General features: G+C 39.9%; 2 protein-coding genes across 3 annotated transcripts; one reads left to right on the top strand and one right to left on the bottom strand.

Moving 5' to 3' along the window:
* Positions 1-393: 393 nt before the first annotated feature.
* Positions 394-16,445, top strand: Bet3 (blocked early in transport 3). Of its 2 annotated transcripts, XM_053786673.2 has the most exons (5): positions 394-412; positions 733-821; positions 8,856-9,050; positions 15,180-15,362; positions 15,694-16,445. In XM_053786673.2, exons 2-5 carry the CDS (start codon positions 780-782, stop codon positions 15,811-15,813), a joined length of 540 nt encoding a protein of 179 aa, XP_053642648.1. In that variant the 5' UTR covers positions 394-412; positions 733-779; the 3' UTR covers positions 15,814-16,445. The 2 variants fall into 2 exon arrangements, with proteins under 2 accessions (XP_053642648.1, XP_069949089.1); XM_070092988.1 differs by lacking the exons at positions 394-412; positions 733-821 and adding an exon at positions 1,076-1,108.
* A 4,141-nt stretch (positions 16,446-20,586) lies between these two features.
* On the bottom strand, positions 20,587-22,335 carry LOC128695809 (E3 ubiquitin-protein ligase TRIM13-like). The gene has a single exon (XM_053786670.2). The coding sequence runs from the start codon at positions 21,910-21,912 to the stop codon at positions 20,719-20,721; it is 1,194 nt and encodes a 397-aa protein (XP_053642645.2). The 5' UTR covers positions 21,913-22,335; the 3' UTR covers positions 20,587-20,718.
* Between the last annotated feature and the right edge of the window lie 799 nt (positions 22,336-23,134).

Consider the following 23,134-nt stretch of genomic DNA (forward strand, 5'->3'; position numbering starts at 1 on the left):
TCACAAAGTCTGTGTATACTACATCTGCATTTTGCTAGTCCCCGGTGGGTCTGACAGACCCAGTGTAGTCTCTGTAATTCTAGTTTTTGCATTTCCACTCACAGGATGACAATGGGGTGCTAGTTCATTAGGTGGAACAAAAAAAAAAAACTTTCTATTCGAGAAGAAACTCCTGTTTTCTCATGGTCCAGCTTTGGGCAATATCTCCTTCCCCCATATGGAAATAAGTCACTGTCGGATTTTTTAGGCTATCATAGGTAATTTACACGATGTATCATAATTATGTGTACCTGTACCGAAGTGAATTTACTTAATTACCTATGTAGTCTGTAAGTATTAGGATTACTCTGCCATAAATGCACCGTGTGCTAGTGACTTTCTTTTGTGCTAAACATTTTATTACATGTAAACTGTAAGTTTATTCAGGTATACACAAATACAGTTACATAGATTATCATACATAGCAGCATATGTGTAGAAAACCTGGGATAACCCAAAAACATTAAAATGGTATAAAATACCGACAGGTTGTTGCATATGTGTCTTACCTAATAACCCCAAAAAATCAGTGACTTACATTGTATATTATAGAAAAGAAATATTGCTGTATTGTACTTCCCCGAAATGCCTCGGCATGATAGTGGCTTTCTTTGCTCCAATCATGTTATGAAATGTAAACACACATTGTAACCTTAGCAAAGAAATAAATATTTTATTTTATTCTGGAAGCAGTGCAGGATACAGCGTAAGGTGTCAGTGGCTTTAACAAACCCAACAAGATGTCTCGTCAAAGTATGAGAGCCAACGATCCCAAAAAAGTGGTTAGTTGAAGTTTATTACTTTTATTTATTCTCATTTTAACATTTTACTTAACTTTTGACTTGTACGGATGTGTGAATTATGACATCTAATTGGATAAGTAAAACATTGTGAAAAGTAAAGGGATGGTGGGCGTTTCTTCAAGATGTGTTTATTACCTCTGCAAAAATTTTAGTCCGATTATTAGCCAGGTGGGATAATAAGCCACGATAACCTAGGAGAGTCAAGCAGTGTGGCTTATATCCTTTGGGGTCCTGATAGATTTTCCAGGATGCAACCTGCAACACAGGTTAACACCTAAGTACTTATTTTGAAAACAGCATTAAGTATCCAACTAGTAAGTAAGTTTATTCAGGTATACACATATACAGTTACACAGATTATTATACTTAGCAGCATATGTGTAGAGAACCTATGATAACCCAAAAAAGTCAGAGTGACTTATTTCCATTGGGGTCCCTTTGATACCTTATTCCCCTCAAGGGAGGTTCCTTGATGCTGGTGAGTTGCTCTTGATCTAGGAAATTGGATCTGTGCTCTGGTTCCCTGAATTGAGCCTGAATACCTTCCACCCCCCTACATGCACTGTATAACCCTACGGGTTTAGCGCTCCCCCATGATTATATTAAAATAATTGATACCTTATTATTTTACTATAAAGGAGATAATATCTTATTATCATACTATAAAGGAGATATACTAGGAATATGGTAAAATTAATTATTTATATTTACATGTGTGTTAGCTAAAATTAATAAAGAATTATTCTCCTCCCTTTGTCGCTATATTCATCAGGCAACTTTTGGCTCTCTTCTTGAACTGGCTCGTGATTTGACTGGCTTTGACATGTGAAGGCAGTCTGTTCCATCCTTATATTGCTGTACAATAAAAGGTGTTTGAAGCCTGGCCACTGACTGAGGGCACTACAAAGTTGTGCTCTCTCCCCCTAGTACTATGATTAGTGTATTCCTAATCTTGACAAAATTGGCAGCAAGATTTTCTGGATAGTGTTTGTGAGCAATTTTATAAACTTGATTTCAGTTGTTTTACTCTGTCTTCAGCATTGAGCACATGTAATTGTTGTAATTCATCCTGGTACAGGTACACATTAATAATAATAATAATAATAATAATAATTTTTATTTCTGCAGGTACATGTACAAGGTATACAGGTCTAGCTGACATCAGTGACATACTATTATATAGAAAGCCCCTTGTTATGCAAAGCATTTTGGGCAAATTTGGTCAATTATGTCTTAAGTTACAGTTATACAAATTTAGGTGATTACAATTATCATACATAGTAACATATTTAACCCTTTGACTGTCGCAACCCCCAGTCCTGAGGTGTCTCCTGGTGTCGCAAAATTTAAAAAAAAAAATTATTTTTCTTATGAAATGATAGAGAATCTTTTCCCGATTGTAATGACACCAAAAAAACGAAATTTGATGGAAAACTGACGGAATTATGCTCTCGCGAAGTTAGCGACCTCGGTGCTGTTTACAAATCGGCGATTTCGCCCACTTTGAGCCCTATTTTCAGCTAATTCCATTATTCCAGTCACCCAAACTCATAGCTATTTCTTTAGAAATCCATTTTTTCTATCGATTGAGTACACGAAACTGCCCATTTACCAATTTTAACTACCTAATAATGTGGTCAGAAATTTGCAATTTGGCCAATTTCACGAAAACTAAAAAATATGACAATTTCAAAATAAGGTCCAGAATGAACAATGCAGACATTCCTGGCTCTAAAATAACATTTTCTTTGCTCATCAGTCATGTCTCCAGGCCCCTCTAATATTACTCTTGCTTTCTATTTTGAATTTTTATTCAAACAAAAAATAGAAGACTTACTATTATGCAGACTACTGCAGTACTGTAATAATTGTATAAATAACATCAACCCATTCATGACTGCATATTAGAATGGCTAGTTGGACATTTATTGGACAATGGCATCATTTGTTTACTTTTGAACATTGGCAAAAATCAAACATTTCCCCAACTTTGAGCTCCATTTCTAGGTTCTTTTTATAGTAAAATCAATCAAAGTCACCTCTATTTCTATAATATGTTTTCCATTCTATCAAATGAGACCAAGAAAACGAGAACTCTCTCCAGGTAAACTCCAGGTAATACAACCATAAATACTATACGAAAATAGACCACAAAGTCGGCATTTTAATTAAAAAAAACGGTCGGAGTTTTTTTTTCTCATTATGCACTGCGTGCTCCAGGATTTTTTTTATATGGTGCACACTGACCACACAGACCCATTCTCTCACATGTGGGCCTACCAGCTTTCTCCTGCTTGATTTGAAGCCGCTAGAATTTATGAGTACGTATATATACGTCAAACACGGTACCTCATAAGACGTATATATACGGCCGCGACAGTCAAAGGGTTAATTTATCTAGGATAACCTAAAAAAGTTAAAGTTACTTATTTCCTTTGGGATCCTTGTTTTGTTGCGCATGTGTCTTAATTTCATCTTGACGGTATTATATACCTTTCTTGTACTACTACTACCACCACCTCTTCCTGCCTATATATAGCTGTCCTGCTCCACTTCTGGTTAGTGTGACTTTGTAAATGGTCCAAGTCAGACCGAAACGTCGTCGTAAGCTTCTCTCTTTTATGTGCGGGTTATTTGTGTATCGTTCCAGTTACGGTATTGTGCCTTTTTGTGTTATTTAAAAATTAAAAGAACTAAACAACTCAACTGCATGAAAATAATTGCAGTAAAAAGAGGTACAATTGGAACAAAGTAAGCTGGGTTATTTACAAGAACATAAATAGAGAAAATCAGCTTTCAATAATAGGTAGGTACATGAATGTTGACTATACAGGAAATCACTCTCCTCCTTTCCTGTATCTTCATTCATTAAGAACCTTTTAGTTCTCTTCCTGAACTGGCTAATGCTAGGACTGGCTTTGACATGTTCAGTGTGGCTGGACCATCTACTGTAGGTACTACAAAATTGTGTTCCCTTCTAGTACCATACTGGTTTTAGTTCCTAATGTTGACAAACTTTTTATGAAGATATTCTGGATCCTGCTTATGAGCAATTTTATAAACATGATTTAACTTCAACTGCTTTAATCTGTCTTCAGCATTCAACATATCTGGTTGTTGTAATTCATCCTGGCTTACATGCTCTCTTGGACCCAGGTCCAGGGTGAACCTCACCATTTTTTTTGTTAGAGTGGAGTACCATGAAGAACAAGTGTAATTTTCATGACGTGGTATAAGAGCTAGACATAGAGTCCTGTGAGCTTCAGTACGTAGACACTGTGCCTGTCTTTGGAAGATAGTGGCACAATGGCTGTACATTAATTTCAATGCCAGTGTGGCAACAGGTCAGTTACAGTGCCATGGTGGTCATAGGTCAGTGACTGCCACAGTCACCATAGTCAGTTATAATGTCTTGTTGGCCATAGATCATTTATGGTGCCACAGTGGCTGTAGGTCAGTTTTAGTGCCATAGTGGTCAGGTCCTCTTAAGTGAGGTTCCTAGGTGCTGGTGAGGGGCTCTTGATCCAAAGAATTGGACCTGTCTCACCCTTAGATTGGTTTAGTGCTTTCCCCTAATATATAATAATAATAATAACAATAATAATATTTACAATGGTAGCTACAGGTCAATTATAATGTCATGGTGGCTGTTGATCAGTGGTAGTGTAAAATGCCAGAATGTCGAGTTATTGTGCCACTGTAGTCTATGGCTATAGTGGCACAATAACTTGACAATAACACGAGTGATAGGCTACATTGACACAATAACTTGTTAGTGATGATATGATGGCTGTAGATTGATGATAGCACCACAATAAATGTCTTGAAACCTAACATAAGGTAGTAATAGCTCCAAGACCATAAGAACAGCATACTATTAACTAGGTAGTAGGTTGGTAGACAGCAACCACCCAGGGAAGTACTACCGTCCTGCCAGATGACTGTGAAACAGAAACCTGTAACTGTTTTGCATGATGGTAGGATTGCTGGTTTCTTTTTCTGTCTCATAAACACACTAGATAACAGGGATATCTTGCTACTCCTATTTACACTTTGGTCACATTTCAAAGACACGCACATGCATATATATATATACATACATCTAGGTTTTTCTCCTTTTTCTAAATAGCTCTTGTTCTTCTTTATTTCTTCTATTGTCCATGGGGAAGTGGAAAAGAATCTTTCCTCCGTAAGCCATGTGTGTCGTATGAGGCGACTAAAATGACGGGAGCAATGGGCTAGTAACCCCTTCTCCTGTAGAGATTTACTAAAAAAGAGAAGAAGAAAAACTTTATAAAACTGGGATGCTTGAATGTGCGTAGATGTAGTGCGGATGACAAGAAAAAGAGGATAAATAAGTATACAAGATATGATGTAGGGCGAAATGACAGTAGTTTGTTGGATTATGTATTGGTAGATAAAAGACTGTTGAGTAGACTTCAGGATGTACATTTTTATAGAGGGGCCACAGATATATCAGATCACTTTCTAGTTATAGCTACACTGAGAGTAAAAGGTAGATGGGATACAAGGAGAATAGAAGCATCAGGGAAGAAAGAGGTGAAGGTTTATAAACTAAAAGAGGAGGCAGTTAGGGTAAGATCTAAACAGCTATTGGAGGATAGATGGGCTAATGAGAGAATAGGCAATGGGGTCGAAGAGGTATGGGGTAGGTTTAAAAATGTAGTGTTAGTGTTCAGCAGAAGTTTGTGGTTATAGGAAAGTGGGTGCGGGAGGGAAGAGGAGCGATTGGTGGAATGATGATGTAAAGAGAGTAGTAAGGGAGAAAAAGTTAGCATATGAGAAGTTTTTACAAAGTAGAAGTGATGCAAGGAGGGAAGAGTATATGGAGAAAAAGAGAGAGGTTAAGAGAGTGGTGAAGCAATGTAAAAAGAGAGCAAATGAGAGAGTGGGCGAGATGTTATCAACAAATTTTGTTGAAAATAAGAAAAAGTTTTGGAGTGAGATTAACAAGTTAAGGAAGCCTAGAGAACAAATGGATTTGTCAGTTAAAAATAGGAGAGGAGAGTTATTAAATGGAGAGTTAGAGGTATTGGGAAGATGGAGGGAATATTTTGAGGAATTGTTAAATGTTGATGAAGATAGGGAAGCTGTGATTTCGTGTATAGGGCAAGGAGGAATAACATCTTGTAGTTATGAGGAAGAGCCAGTTGTGAGTGTGGGGGAAGTTCGTGAGGCAGTAGGTAAAATGAAAGGGGGTAAGGCAGCCGGGATTGATGGGATAAAGATAGAAATGTTAAAAGCAGGTGGGGATATAGTTTTGGAGTGGTTGGTGCAATTATTTAATAAATGTATGGAAGAGGGTAAGGTACCTAGGGATTGGCAGAGAGCATGCATAGTTCCTTTGTATAAAGGCAAAGGGGACAAAAGAGAATGCAAAAATTATAGGGGGATAAGTCTGTTGAGTATACCTGGTAAAGTGTATGGTAGAATTATTATTGAAAGAATTAAGAGTAAGATGGAGAATAGGATAGCAGATGAACAAGGAGGCTTTAGGAAAGGTAGGGGGTGTGTGGACCAGGTGTTTGCAGTGAAACATATAAGTGAACAGTATTTAGATAAGGCTAAAGAGGTCTTTGTGGCATTTATGGATTTGGAAAAGGCATATGACAGGGTGGATAGGGGGGCAATGTGGCAGATGTTGCAGGTGTATGGTGTAGGAGGTAGGTTACTGAAAACAGTGAAGAGTTTTTACGAGGATAGTGAGGCTCAAGTTAGAGTATGTAGGAAAGAGGGAAATTATTTCCCAGTAAAAGTAGGCCTTAGACAAGGATGTGTAATGTCATCATGGTTGTTTAATATATTTATAGATGGGTTTGTAAGAGAAGTAAATGCGAGGGTCTTGGCAAGAGGCGTGGAGTTAAAAGATAAAGAATCACACATAAAGTGGGAGTTGTCACAGTTGCTCTTTGCTGATGACACTGTGCTCTTGGAAGATTCTGAAGAGAAGTTGCAGAGATTGGTGGATGAATTTGGTAGGGTGTGCAAAAGAAGAAAATTAAAAGTGAATACAGGAAAGAGTAAGGTTATGAGGATAACAAAAAGATTAGGTGATGAAAGATTGGATATCAGATTGGAGGGAGAGAGTATGGAGGAGGTGAATGTATTCAGATATTTGGGAGTGGATGTGTCAGCGGATGGGTCTGTGAAAGATGAGGTGAATCATAGAATTGATGAGGGGAAAAGGGTGAGTGGTGCACTTAGGAATCTGTGGAGACAAAGAACTTTGTCCTTGGAGGCAAAGAGGGGAATGTATGAGAGTATAGTTTTACCAACGCTCTTATATGGGTGTGAAGCATGGGTGATGAATGTTGCAGCGAGGAGAAGGCTGGAGGCAGTGGAGATGTCATGTCTGAGGGCAATGTGTGGTGTGAATATAATGCAGAGAATTCGTAGTTTGGAAGTTAGGAGGAGGTGCGGGATTACCAAAACTGTTGTCCAGAGGGCTGAGGAAGGGTTGTTGAGGTGGTTTGGACATGTAGAGAGAATGGAGCGAAACAGAGTGACTTCAAGAGTGTATCAGTCTGAAGTGGAACTAAGGCGGGGTAGGGGTCGGCCTAGGAAAGGTTGGAGGGAGGGGGTAAAGGAGGTTTTGTGTGCGAGGGGCTTGGACTTCCAGAAGGCATGCGTGAGCGTGTTTGATAGGAGTGAATGGAGACAAATGGTTTTTAATACTTGACGTGCTGTTGGAGTGTGAGCAAAGTAACATTTATGAAGGGGTTCAGGGAAACCGGCAGGCCGGACTTGAGTCCTGGAGATGGGAAGTACAGTGCCTGCACTCTGAAGGAGGGGTGTTAATGTTGCAGTTTAAAAACTGTAGTGTAAAGCACCCTTCTGGCAAGACAGTGATGGAGTGAATGATGGTGAAAGTTTTTCTTTTTTGGGCCACCCTGCCTTGGTGGGAATCGGCCAGTGTGATAATAAAAACTAAAAAAAAACTATTAACTAGGCTGGATGGAAGGTTCAGTCCTGCCCTCTAGTAGGATTGCTTTTCCTTACATTCAGTACATACATACTGTACGTTTACTTCTCATGTACTTCTTAATAGTTCCTAATCCAGCAATATTTCCAACCTGGGAAGTGTGATCGGATGCCTTGTCTGAAACCAGGTTACGAGGAAGGTAATCTCCAGAACCACTAAAAGATAATAGTTTTTTGGTAATGCTTATTTTATTTACCTGTTCTTTTCAGATTTTGGTAGTATTTTGACTCTGGAGACGAAGAGATAGAGCTCAATACAGCTTATGCTGTTTGAGTGGCACCTTCTGTTCAACCACTTGTTATTGTTAGGTCTTTTGCCCCCTTCCCTTTTTAGAATAAGATGTTTGATATTTTTATACATGTTGCAGAGCTCTAGGTACCATATAACTTATTTACATCTGTCCTCTGTAATTTAATTTCAATTTGTTGCTATTAATACTGGCTTAGATCATCTTTTTGTCTTTTGTGTGCTAATTGTTCCTGTCTGCATTGTTCTTTTTCATTCCCTGAAGTCATATTGTCTCTTGGTTGTTTTGGATCAAATATACTGGTTATTGATATGAAAAAACTCAAAAGTGACATGTTCTATCAAACTAGCAAAACAAACAAAAAAAAAGGCCCTAAGGAACATCTAACCCGATGAACCTCTATTATGCCAAAATTCTGCTCTGCATTGTTTGGATAATAGAGCATCCATTGTATGTACGTATAGTAATTCCAGCCTTCCTTTCTTTCCAGCTGTATCACATCTCTAAATATAATAAGCTAATGATTGTTAATTGTGGCTCTGCTGAATTCTAGATTATTCTTTTAAATCTTTTTCTCTACTCAGTATGTTGTACTACTTTATTGTACAGTTAATATCTTCGAAGTGATTTGATTTATTTTAACATCTCTGTCTGAAATACATTACATATGAGTAGGCTGTGAAGCCTACAGGCGATGCAACATTCTGTTTAGAATACTATTTATGTAGAGCTCTGTATTTTACAATTTGTGTAAATGTTTCAGAGTGGGGAGCTGTTCACACTAACTTATGGATCACTAGTTGCTCAGCTGCTTAAGGATTATGAAAATGTGGATGATGTTAATCGTCAACTTGAACGAATGGGCTATAATATTGGCATGCGTTTAATTGAAGACTTCCTTGCACGGGCCAACCCCGGTAGATGTTATGACCTCAGAGATACAGCAGACAAAATTCAGGTGATTATTACTTCTAATTGAGAATTATGTGCTGTGCAGCATAAAATTTGTCATAATTTACTGTGTAGTTAAACATTGTATAAATTTACTGTTTAGTATTCTTAATTTTTACAATATTTTAACCGAGTTATGGGCTTTTTATATATACAGTGGTCCCTCGCTTTTTGTAGTTCTCGGCAATCGCAAAATTCGCCAATCATAGGGGTATTTTCGTATAAACATAGACTCGCTTTTCATAGGTTGACTCGTGAGTCGTAGTTCGTCTGGGAGGCGTACCCACGGCGTGAGCTGTGGCAGCAGCCAGTCTGGCATTGTTTACCAGTGACCGAAGGTCCCCTCACATGCTCCAGCGAAATATTTCATAATATTCCATTTGTTTTAGTGCTTGCAAGTACTAAATAAGCTACCATGGCTCCAAAGAAAGCTCCTAGTGCCAAGCCTGTGGTAAAGAAGGTGAGAAATACGATTGAATTTAAGAAAACCATCATTGAACAATATGAAAGTGGTACAAGTGTGGCCGAAGTGTCCAGGATGTATAAGAAACCCTACACAACCTTATGTTCCATAGTGGCCAAGAAAAAGGAAATCAAGGATGCTGTTGTTGCAAAGGGAGTAACTATGCTGACAAAAATGAGATCACTAGTACTGGAAGAGGTTGAGAAGTTATTATTGGTGTGGATAAATGAGAAACAATTAGCAGGAGATACTCTTATGACTTCGATTATTTGTGAAAAGGCTAGGCAGTTGCATGAAGATTTGGTAAAGAAATTGCCTGCAAATAGTGGTGATGTGGGTGAATTTAAGGCCAGCAAAGGCTGGTTTGAGAGATTTAAGAACCGTACTGGCATACACAGTGTGGTAAGGCATGGTGAGGCTGCCAGTTCGGACCACAAGGTGGCTGAAAAATATGTGCATGAATTCCAGGAGTACATAGAGGCTGAAGGACTGAAACCTGAACAAGTGTTCAATTGTGACGAAACAGGCCTCTTTTGGAAAAAAATGCCAAAGAGGACCTTCACAAGAGGAAAAGGCAATGCCAGGACACAAGCCTATGAAAGACAGGCTGACGCTAATGTTCTGTGCTAATGCTAGTGGGGAATTCAAAGTGAAGCCATTACTAGTGTACCATTCTGAAAATCCCAGAGTGTTCAGGAAAAACAATGTTATGAAGAGTAAATTGTGTGTGTTTTGGAAATCTAATAGTACGGCATGGGTCACGAGGGAAATTTTCGTTGAGTGGTTCAATGAAGTGTTTAGCCCTAGTGTGAAGGAGTATCTCCTGGAAAAGAAATTGGATCTCAAGTGCCTGCTAGTAATGGGCAATGCACCTGCTCATCCTCCAAACTTGGATGACCTAATTTTTGAGGAGTTTGGGTTCATCACAGTAAAGTTCTTGCCCCCGAATACCACTCCTCTCCTCCAGCCCGTGGACCAGCAGGTCATTGCAAACTTTAAAAAACTCTACACAAAAGCAATGTTTCACAGGTGCTTGACTGTGACTACAGACACTCACTTGACCCTAAGGGAATTTTGGAGAGAACACTTCAGCATCCTCCATTGCATAACCCTTATAGGCATGGCTTGGGAGGGAGTGACTACCAGGACTTTGAACTCTGCCTGGAGAAAATTGTGGCCAGATTGTGTCGACAAGAGGGATTTTGAAGGGTTTGGGACTGACCTGATGAGCCTATGTCTGTTGTAAAATCAGTTGTGGCACTGGGGAGTTCCATGGGGTTTGATGTGAGTTTGGAGGATGTGGAAGAATTGGTGGAAGACCACAACGAAGAGCTCACCACTGAGGAGCTGCAAGAGCTTCAGCAGGAAGAGCAACACATCGCAGCTCAGAATCTTGCTGCAGAGGAGGAGGAAGAGAGATGGAAGAAGGTGCCTTCTTCAGAAATTAAAGAGATTTTTACTATGTGGGGTAAGATGGAAAGCTTTATGGAGAAAAATCACCCTAACAAGGTTGTTGCAAGCCATATTGGCAACATGTACAGTGACAAAGTCTTGGGCCATTTTAGGGAAGTGTTAAAGAGTCGCCAGAAACAGAGCTCTCTCCACAGTTATTTTGCGAGACAGGACTCCATTGACTCTCAAGGTGGTCCTAGTGGCATTAAGAAACAGAGAAGACAAGCAACCCCAGAAAAGCAATTGGTACCTGAGGTGTTGATGGAAGGGGATTCCCCTTCCAAACTATAAACAATCCACTCTCTCTCCTCCTCCAGTCTCCCATACACTAAGAAGAATCTCCAATAAAGGTAAGTGTTATGCTGTTAATGTTTCATTCATCATTTCCCATTGTATTGTTTATGTACTACATGTATATTTCATGTAAAAAATTTTTTTTGTTTTAATACTTCTGGGTGTCAGGAACAGATTAATTGTATTCACATTATTTCTTATGGGGAAAATTGATTCGTAAATCGTAAATTTTGTTTATAGTAATGGCTCCAGGAACGGATTAATTATGAAAAATGAGGGACCACTGTACAGGCATACTTCGTAAATATGCTACAGTGTACAATAATCAATTCAGTTTGTGTAGTATTAAGAAAATTTGATGTGGTTTTTTTGAATTTCATTCACCTGTCTATAATTTTACAATGTTTCATCTTAAGTGTAATTGCCGTTTTCTGTTAATATAACGCTACTGCATTAAGTTTCGTTTGATTTCGTTTTAATAATGTTTTGCTTGTACTTGCTTTACAGCATTTTGCTAATAAAGTGCTTTTCAATTTATATTCATGCTTATTATTTTCAGCAGTGTTTCGGTGGTGATGTGCACATCAGTTGACCCATGCTCAGTCTGTCTACAGCATTTGTGCACTTTGTGTCTCAGTGTCGTATTCTGGAAATTTACAAACTTTTTACTTGTTTTAGTGTTATTATTGTAATTACGTACTTTAAATCAAAAGCTAGAAATAATCGAGCTTAGTGACAAAAGCATATCAAATGCCGAGATACAAATACAGATAAATGCAAATACAAGTTTATTTCAACATGATACACGTACATTGTTTATACAGAGAACCTTCACGGCACGCATAACGGAGATAAAACACCTCAATTATTGGGAGCGCTTGAGGTTCCTGAACCTGTATTCCCTGGAACGCAGGCGGGAGAGATACATGATTATATACACCTGGAAAATCCTAGAGGGACTAGTACCGAACTTGCACACGAAAATCACTCGCTACGAAAGCAAAAGACTTGGCAGACAATGCACCATCCCCCAATGAAAAGCAGGGGTGTCACTAGCACGTTAATTAAGAGACCATACAATAAGTGTCAGGGGCCCGAGACTGTTCAACTGCCTCCCAGCATACATAAGGGGGATTACCAACAGACCCCTGGCAGTCTTCAAGCTGGCACTGGACAAGCACCTGAAGTCGGTTCCTGACCAGCCGGGCTGTGGCTCGTACGTTGGTTTGCGTGCAGCCAGCAGCAACAGCCTGGTTGATCAGGCTCTGATCCACCAGGAGGCCTGGTCACAGACCGGGCCGCGGGGGCGTTGACCCCCGGAACTCTCTCCAGGTAAACTCCAGGTAAACAGAAATGGGTGATACTTGAGTGCATGTTTCATACATCGGCTTGGAAATCAACGGTACTAGTCACGTCCACCTGGAATCAGGTTCTGCCACGGGTTGAGGCTCAGGTGAGGCGGTAGGGGTAGTGGCAGGATTCCTTGTGAAGAACATTGTGATGGGCAACTGAGACTGTTTCCTCTTCATATCTACAGAGTTTTGTAGGGAATTATGCTTCTGTCAGTGTCACTCATCACCTTCAAAGCCCTCAACATCGATGGGTCTATGTCATAAAAAAATTGTTAGAGCTGTGTTGTCATTCTCATCACTTGCCCTAGCTTGAGGTTGATTGGCCTCAGCAACACTCCTCTTCTTCATCCTCACTCTCTGCTTGCACAATCTCCAACAATTCTTCATCATTTAGGCCCAGTGCATGTTCTTCAACCAGTTCTCTCACTTCACCCTCCTGTATGTCCTTGAGCCCTTCATCACCAACTAGCCTTGCTAACTCCAGTCTTCCTCATGACTTTGTTAACCTTATCCTGAGGACCAAATCCAACAAAATCACACACACACTCTGGTCACAAAGCCCTCCAACAACCCTTCACTATCTGAGGGCGCAAATCCTTGACACACTCATGCACTATTGAGAGGCAGCCAGTGATGATAAATTTCTTCCAGTATTGAGTGACACTTATATTTGGATCTGCATCCAACACATCATGGAACCTTTGCATTGACCTTTGTGTGTAGTAGGCTTTAAATGTAGCTATCACACCCTGATCAAGAGGTTGTATCTGGGAGATTGCATTTGGCAGCATGAACACAGCCTCACCATCATCACACATTCCCTCCAGTGATGGTGGGTGACCTAGAACATTATCAAGAAGCAGGAGGATTTTGTTTGGGAGGCCCTTCTCTTGTAGGTATGCCCGTACCTTCATCAGGAAGCACCGGTGAAAAAAGTACATACAGATGATGGTGGTCCATGCTTTCAGCTTATGCGTCCAGGATACTGGAAGTAGATTCTTGTTGTGTCCCTTCAATGCTCTGGGGTTGGCAGCTTTATAAATAAAGCCTGGCTTTACCATGTGCCCAGCAGTGTTAGCACATAGGATTAATGAGCATCAGTCTTTTGCAGTCTTGAACCCTGGTGTGCACTCTCCTTGGCGATGAAGGTCCTGGCAGGCATCTTCATCCATATTCCACACCTGCTCAGGCCTGTATCCCTTCTCATTGATGATTTTTTCAAAGCGCCAGGGAATGCAGCTGCCGAAACGTGATCTGCCAAACCTGATTGTCCACTTATCTTCATGTTGTGCAGGAAGAACCGTCTCTTAAATTTATCAAACCATCCTTTACTTGCTAGGAAGTCAGGATGGGTGATGGTCGAACATCCTGGTTCTGCACTGATGCTAGCCTCATCACTAGCCAACATATCATACAAATCGCATTGCTGTTTTTGGGATTTCCTTTTCTATTTTGGTCTGAAATCCACACATATAATGCTGATTCCATCTTAGACATCACACTGTTTCTTATTGTCACACTTGCTTGGCTGAGGGAGGAGCACTAGATGCTAGTGCCACCCTCATCTTTGCCTCATTTTTCTTGATAGAGTGCACTGTGCTTTCATTTACATTAATAATTTTTCCAATGGCAGAATTGCTCAAATAACCTGCCCTACATTTGTCTAGCAATTTCACCTGCTCCAAATTCATCACTTTCTTGAGTGCTTAGTGGTTGGCTTATCAATAGCGGTTGCTGCTCGCTTGGGGGCCATACTTGCACCACCAAACAAACACATGTGTACGGTAGAACAAGAACAGTAACTGGACATGACCGACATGAACAGTAACTGGACAATGACTGAGTGAGTGGCGGAGGACTGGCAGGCTGCCGGTTGAGGGGGGTAAGAGGGAGAGTAGTAGGGACGCACCGGGAAGCGTTTTCCCATACTTTTTTCCCGCATTTGTTTGGTAAATATGATTGGGTGGCTGGGCATTTGCGAATGTTCAAATCTTGCAAAAGTGGAGCTCATGAAAGTGGAGGGCTAGCTGTACTATTTTGTACATTAGATTACACTCATTCCAAGAACTTGAGTTTAATTCAGTTCAAAAACTCTATAATTACTACTGAAATGTTCATTTGTCAGTCACCATAACCAAAAGAATGAAAATATTTAAAGGTTAGCAATACAGTACAGCCTCTCCTCACTTAATGACGGAGTTCCATTCATAATACCACATCAATAAACGAATTCGTTGCTAAGTGAGGAGCATACTATAATGGTAGTGGGTTTAGCTTACAGAGGAAGAATTCTTTTCTACTTTCCCGTGGATTATTAATAATAATATTCTTTTTACAAGGACTGTGACAGAGTATTGGTACTGGTGGGTATCAGCTAAATTTGATATGTATTGGTCTTAGCATCAACTGATTTTGATGTTTTCAGTAGTATTAGCCAAAAACAGTATCTCTACCTGTATTGATTCCAGCAAAATTTGGTACTATCCCAGCAAATGTAGCAGTCTGACATTATGTTCAGCAAGATATGTATATTAAGGGATATTTATGAGTTTAGAAAGATATTTGTTTGTTTCAGCAAGCTTTCAAGTTGTATCTAGGAGTGTCACCCAGCATAGGAAGCTGGAGTCCTGGTGGAGATGAATTTTCAGTGGTACTTGAGACCAACCCAATGGCTGAGTTTGTTGAATTGCCTGATCACTGTCTTGGTCTTCGTTACTCCAACATCCTAGCTGGAGTCATTCGTGGAGCATGTGAAATGGTATGTATTATTCTGTGGCTACACATGAATAATAATAATAATAATAATAATAATAATAATAATAATACATACAGTAATAAAATGATGAAAGGTATGATTGAGTGTGGTGTTAGATTTGCTTTTCTTAGTAAACAGTAATGGGCACTTTAATACTGTACTTCTCTGTGGAGTGTTTTATCTTTTGACAGAGCTTCTATATTTTCTTCAAAATTAAACATGGGTATTGTAGTTTTGTTTACCTGTCATATCCTAGGTGGTTTTTCACTGCCTGCATACAATGTTAAGTCCAGTGTTTAAAAGATTATAATAGAATGCAACTTCTTTTAAATAGGTACAGTTGGAAGTTATGGCTTGGTTCATCGCAGATCAGTTGAAGGGTGACAATGTTACAGAAATTAGAGTCAAATTTGTGAAGAGATTAGAAGATGCCATACCTGCTGGTGAGGATTAATTTAATCAGAGACGTCCTGTAGTGGCATAAAGTACTGTATAACATTTTAAAGTGGCGCCTTCACATTGGTATGTTAGGTTTGGATTACTTTTTTGGTAGTTTCTACAATGATGATTATATTATGCATTATAAAAAAGAAGCCATTGTGGTGAATGCTAATTTTGTTTGTATTATGATTAAAACATGCTATATTTTTTTATAGAAGCTCAAAAATAATGATGTTTATTCAGTACATATAAAAAAAAAGTTTGAAGTTTATTTAGTTTAAAATAATAGTTAGCTTACAACTTGAATTCAGTTGTTTGGGGAATATGCCCTGTATGTTTCCCAATTTTAGTTTGTAAATACCTGATATATTGTAATCTTGCTTTCAAATGAATACCTACAATAGTGATATTAATACAGCCTCTCTACACTTAACGATGGAGTTCCATTCCTAAGACCACGTCGGTGAACAAATTTGTCACTAAGTGAGGAGCATACTATAATGGTAGTGGGTTTGTGTTAACCATCTTTGATTTTGTTTTAATGTCACCCTTGCACCTTTTGTAACATTTCTGGCATATATTTGGATGTTTATACACTAGTGTACTGTATATTGTATTAAACAGAATAAAGGAAATCAGCTCTAATATGCATTATTTAGGTATGCATACTGGTCAGATAGCCCGTAATAAGTCCGAGTCATCGGTAAACAAGTACGTCACTAAGGAGAGGCTGTATTATTTTTACCACTCCAGCCATCTCACTTAGGTAGGGTGATAACCCCCCCCCCCCCAACAAAAAAAAGGGGGGGGAATACTTTAACCTGTCACTCATTCAGTCGCTGTCTTGCCTGAAGCATGCTGACATCATAACCCAGATAGCGCTCCAAACTGCAAAATCCCCACCCCTCCTCTAGAGTGCAGGCTTCCTTCCTCCAAGACTTTAAGTCCAGCTAACTACTTTTCCATGAATCCCTTCATAAATGTTACCCTTCTCACAGCACATCAAATCATAAAATTCACTTGCCTTCACTCCTGTCTAATGCTGTCACACAAGCCTGTTGCATGGCCATGACCCTAAGCACTCTGAACCTTTTTTCCCCTGCCCCCTACCCCAGATTTATATACCGTCCGAGTCATCGTATTTTGCTCTATCCTCTCTAATCTCCAAGATGTATAATTTTCAAGATATATAATATCTTGGAAATTAGAAGGTGTATTATATAGTTATTTCTGTATAATTATTTCTTAAGTGAAGTTCAGATGACACACTAGAAACACAACCAACACACACTCGCCTGAGCTTATATCTCTAGGCACTTTTCCACTTTTGTTTGCCTCCCTCTGCTTTTGTTTCACTCTGGCCATAGCAGTGAGAGACAGAGGCAGAACTGGAATAGTTTAATCCACATGTTCCTCTATTTTCCCTGTGCCTTTCTGCAAAATGCTGTCTAAATAAAGTGTCCAGATTGCTTACAGAATGTGTGTGCTAAACAAATGTTATTTTATACCTCTTTTGTCCAGATTCAGCAGTCTCTAAAAAATTCAAATTCAAAATAATCCCTACAGCTTACTTTTCCTTCCTACAGCTAAGCTAAGACTTCTCCTAGATTTCCATAAAGTATTCCATTAGTAGCCATCCGCAACATGTTCTGCAGAGGCTTCACATTCCTCAGATAGAGTTAACAGGTATAACAATGCACTGTGGTCTCAAAAAACTAACCATTAAGTTGCATCAAGTTCTGCTGTCTTATTATATGCAGACTCGGGATTTATTAAGATTCATTTATATAGATGACATCTTGGTATTGAATGTCAATATAAGTTTGAGTTTGAATTTTTATTTACATTTATGGATATTGGCAGATTGGAGAGATATACACCTACCATCCGACTTACGACCTGCTCGACATACGACCATTCGACTTACGACCGTGTTTTCTATGCCAAATTTCTGGGAAATAACTGTTTGTGTTGTACACAGTGTTTATCCTAAACCTTACAGTATAAAATACAGTACATGTACTAACAGCATAAAAAGTAAAGTAAAACATGAAATACCAAAATAAAACAATAAAATAGTCATTACAAAAATGTTATGTCGATATTCAGTAGTAAGGTTCGACTTACATCCATTTCGACTTAGGACCGGTTTGTCGGAACCGAACTCGGTCGTAAGTCGGATGGTACCTGTATTGTGTATTTTTATACGTATATACTTCTAAACTGTTGTATTCTGGGCACCTCTGCAAAAACAGTGATTATGTGTGAGTGAGGTGAAAGTGTTGAATGATGATGAAAGTATTTTCTTTCTCTTTGGGTCACCCTGCCTCGGTGGGAGACGGCCGACTTGTTGAAAAAAAAAAAAATTACGGATGTTGGAACAGTTGTCAGGGTTACTCATACATCAGGTTTCCTTATAGTTTATGGTTCAGCCCAGCCAAGGTATTTATTTGGTTAGGAGGATAGCTAGATCTTGTTGGCCTTTGATGTTTGACTAAACAGAGAAATTAGTCTAAGTATTTAAATACAGGTCTCCAATTCTATTCTTTGGTAGCAAAAGCAATGAATTGGTCTTATTCAACACTCATTAGGCGAGAACTCTTCAAGTAAAATGCCTTAAATGCTGAGGAAAACCTTTTGTTCCAAGAAATAGGAACTACTCTCCCCTTCCTTGGAATAACCTTGCTTGCCTCATATTTATAAGGTGCTGTACAACCTTTATGGGCTGTGCATCACATGATATATGGAGTCATACAGCACTTGGGGAAATGGGAGATAATCAGATTTTATCCAAAGAAAAGAAGAATAGATTCAATTCCTTGGGTCAATTCCTTAGGTCTAGTTCCTTGAGGGGATAGACATAATTAGTTTCTTCTCCTACAATCAATCTGTAGGGCCCTGGATTGGAGGTTAATCACTGAAATCCTTTGTCAGATAAATCAAGCTTTATTTCTTTAAACCATGCATGGAAAGGATAACAGTTTGCTTGTGTATAGACTTGATAGTTCTGAAAATTCAATTTTAGTACATCATATTCTAAAAGTTCATTGGTTTGCAACACATTTTGGGTAAATTAAAGTTATTGTAAACTACTTAATACTAGTAGTAACGTGCAACATGTAAATTTTCTGTATATTACTTAGTGGTTTAGATTTTAGTGGGTGGTATAAATTACAATGGGTGTAGAAAATGAATGAGTTAGCAGTTAAGATATAATTGTCATGATAATTACTGTTTAGTCATTGATCATCACAGGAATAAATATATCAAATTCAAGAGATGATATTGTTTTTGAAGCTCAAGGAGGTTGTTCCGAATTTTGATTTGCACAGAGTGTCTTATCTATGTCAAATTTTACATAGGGAATATCAAAGTGGCACTTATTTCTAATGGTTAGTCTGTGTTCTGTTGCAACTCTCATGAGAGATGCATCATAATCTGCATGTGGAAAATTCTAGAAGGATTGGTCCCAAATCTACACACAAATCATTTCCTATGAAAGTAAGAGGCTTGGCAGATGGTGCACAAGGTGCCCAAATTAAAAACAAGGGTGTAGTGAGTACACCAAGGGAAAATTTGGTAAGTGTGAAAGGACTAAGACTTTTCAACATCCTCCCTTCAAAGATGAGGGGGATTACTAACAGATCTCTGGCTATCCTCAAGAAAGACCTGGACAAATTTCTCAGATCAGTCCCTGATCAGCTAGGCAGCAGTGCCTGTGTTGGACTTCATGCAGCATAGCACCAACAGCCAGGTTGATCAGGCCATCCACCCAGAGGCATGGTGTGGAGACTTGGCCGCAAGGGCGTTGACCTTCGGAACACTCCAGGTAGTAATTTTTTCAGGTAGGTCTCCACTTTTATAAACAGGTGTAACTCCTGTTTCATTAGATTTATTAAACAACACCTCAGTAATTGGCTATAGTACATGCGGAGCTTTCTTATAGAAGTGAAGGTATATCGTTTTTATTTCCTGATTTGTTTTTAGTCAGTTTATTATTGAGATCACCTCTAAGGGAGTAGTTGCAGAGTATGAGCAGCTTGGTTAATCACCTGTAAGAATATATTCAACTTGGGCTTGGGAGTTTGTGGTACTATTGGCTAGGTCTGATCTTATAGCCAAGTAGAAATTTAGTTTATTTATTCAGTGATTGGGATGGGAGGTTCATCACATTTACATCATTTAGTATACAGGAGGGACCCGCTTTACAGCGCTTCGCCTTACAGCAATTCGCTCATACGGACATTTCAAATTACAGCAAAAATTCAATTTATATGGCTCCCTAATTTGCTATTACAGTGTCCATGCGCCACTCTAGTTTGTTTACATCCTCTGTGAGCCCCACATCTATCGATTATGACTGGAAACTTTCCAGGAGTTATTGCGTATTTTTTTTAACACGTTGGCCATCTCCCACCGAGGCAGGGTGACCCAAAAAGAAAGTTAGTTTAATATGTTTATTATGCACCCCATACCCATCTTGTGGGCGGTAGTCAAAAGATTACAGAGGTACATAATTGGTCCAGGGACTGGACTCCAAAGTTTTGATAGCTGAGCAAGTTACAAAGGTAATGAACTAGATCTGGTCATAATCATGACCAAGTTACAAAGGTAATGAGCTCCAGGTAGAGCTGGTCACAATCATGACAAGTTTCAAATTTAATGAATGATAAACACGTTATGACATGATTACAATCATAGACAAATTACAGAGTAATGAGCAGTTAACAAACATAGTAGGGAATTCATCCAATGCCCCAACAACAGATGTTGCTAGGTGCCTGTCTCTCCTCGGCAGACAGCCATTGCAAATAGCAGCAAGTTGCCCCGGGATCTGCTGCTTGCACGAGCACCATCGACCCTCCCCAAGAGGTCCAAGAAGCCAGTGATTTCGTTAGCAGCCCGATGGAGGGCTGCCCTAGGGACATGTCAGCGTCCTGGTGGACGCCAAGTTGATTGAAGATCCCAGGCCCTCGTGTGCACGGATGTTGAAGCTTGAGGAACTGAGTACACACTGCCTGTGGCACACCTGACAGCTGCCTCGCGGTCGAACTCCACGATGCTGTCCCGGTGTGTCCTGGATAGTGCGGGCGTGGGTGGGTGGTGGTTGGTGCTGGAGAACATGGAGATACAGCTGACCATCTTGTAAAGTTATTCTGGAGTAGCAGAGGTCATCTTGGTCTTGCTTGACACCAAACACCAGGCCAGCCTCCACCATCCTCTTGACGTTCTCACTCATCCCACGAAGATCATCAACAGTTAATGTCTCTGGAGGGATTTTACCAATAATTTTCTTAACTTTCTCCATGATGGCGGTGACTGAGTCTCCCTGGAGAATGGAGGCAGCTGTAGCACCTGTCTCTGTGGTGATGGTGTCCAGGGTCTTCTTAATGGTCTCCTGTACGTTTACTAAGGTGTAGACAGTGTTGACACCTGGGAAGAGTTCCTGGCACTTCTGGATCCAATCTTCAACCTCCACATTGTAGTAATCAGCCTCATCAATGGTTGTGACAACCTCCTCTGCAGTGTTGACTGTGTTGAGGTTCTCCAGCATTGTCTGCAGCTGCTTCTTTCCTGCCTCTCCTTCTGTTGTCATAGTCAGCACACTGGTATCCTCCTGCTCCAGGAGCTCTATTGCTGCCTTGTTCTGCTCCAGCAGATCATGGAGTCTGTCCTGCAGTTGGTGATGCTGGGTCTTCCAGTCCCTCACCTGCCCCTGGTACTTGCTCAGCTGGGACAGTGCTTCTTCACACTCACTTATAAGGTTACTGATACTTCTCTTGTGTTCCTGTACCAAAGACCGTAACTTCTTGCTGATGCCTCTTGTGCGATCTTGACCACATTTTGTTGACACTGTTTCCACTGATGTAACCTGGATACTTCTGAGTTTCTTCATAAAAGCCTCAATAGCATAAACGATCGGGAACTGAGTAGCATCTGTGGCACTGTGCTTAGCACGACAGCTGGGGCAGATGAGCTGAGCATTCTGTATTGTATCTTCAATACACTGTGAGCAGAATGTGTGACCACACGGCAGATTGCGTGGTCGTCGTAGTTCTTCATCATAATTGTTAAAGCACACTTTACACTCCTCTGGATTGTAGTTATCCATCCTCAATGGTCCGTGAGTGAAACTTTGCTGTCGGTGGAACTGAGTGCGATGTGGTCAGTGGTCCAGCAGTGGGACTGGACAAGATGTTGCCTGTGGTCAGTGGTCTAGCAGTGGGACTGGCCAAGAAGTTGCCTGTGGTCAGTGATTCCAGGAGTGGGACTGGCCAAGAAGTTGCCTGTAGTCAGTGGTCCAGCAGTAGGACTGGGCAGCAAGTTGCTTGTGGTTGGTAATCAATGGGTACTGGATGTAATGCTTCCTCAGCAACAGAAGCCAATATGTGTACACAAATGGGGCAAACTCTTCCGCTCAGCCAATTACAGTTGGTGTCCCACAGGGAAGTGTCCTTGGCCCTCTTCTCTTTCTCATATACATAAATGACCTACCAAATGCATCGTAACTGCTCAAACCCACACTATTTGCAGATGACACTACATACGTCTTCTCTCACCCGAGCCCAGTCATGCTAGCCAATACAGTAAATACCAAATTACAAAAAATATCTACCTGGATGAGGACTAACAAACTTACTCTAAATACTATTGACAAAACTTTCTTCATTCAGTTTGGTAACAGAGCTACAGATGTCCCTCTTAACATAATGATAAACGGATCACCTATCACAAAGCTAACAGAGGGAAAATTCTTAGGAATCCACCTTGACAATAGACTCAAATTTCATACACATATACAACAAATTTCTAAGAAAATTTCCAAGACCGTAGGCATACTATCGAAGATACGGTACTATGTTCCACGGTCTGCCCTCCTGGCCCTATATCACTCATTTACCCCTATCTCACCTATGGAATTTGTGCATGGGACTCAACAACAATTAACCATCTCAGACCACTAATTACCCAACAAAAGGCTGCAGTCAGAATGATAACAAATTCCCACTACAGGCAGCACACTCCACCAATATTCAAAACACTAAACCTACTCACCATACAAAACATCCATACTTATTACTGCACCTACTACATACATAGAACACTTAACTCTGATATTAACCCTCCCCTCAAACATCTCCTTGCCAACCTCAACAGAACACATGACCATAACACAAGGCACAGATCACTCTTTGATGTTCCTCGTGTCCATCTCGCCAAAAAGAAAGAAAAAAGTTTTCATCATCATTCAACACTTTCACCACCATACTCTGATAATTGTACTTATGTGTTCCTGTACCTAAATAAACTTACACACTGTGCTGACATGCAGA

Source organism: Cherax quadricarinatus, chromosome 41, assembly GCF_038502225.1.
Source record: "Cherax quadricarinatus isolate ZL_2023a chromosome 41, ASM3850222v1, whole genome shotgun sequence".
Classification (NCBI taxonomy): Eukaryota; Metazoa; Arthropoda; class Malacostraca; order Decapoda; family Parastacidae; genus Cherax; species Cherax quadricarinatus.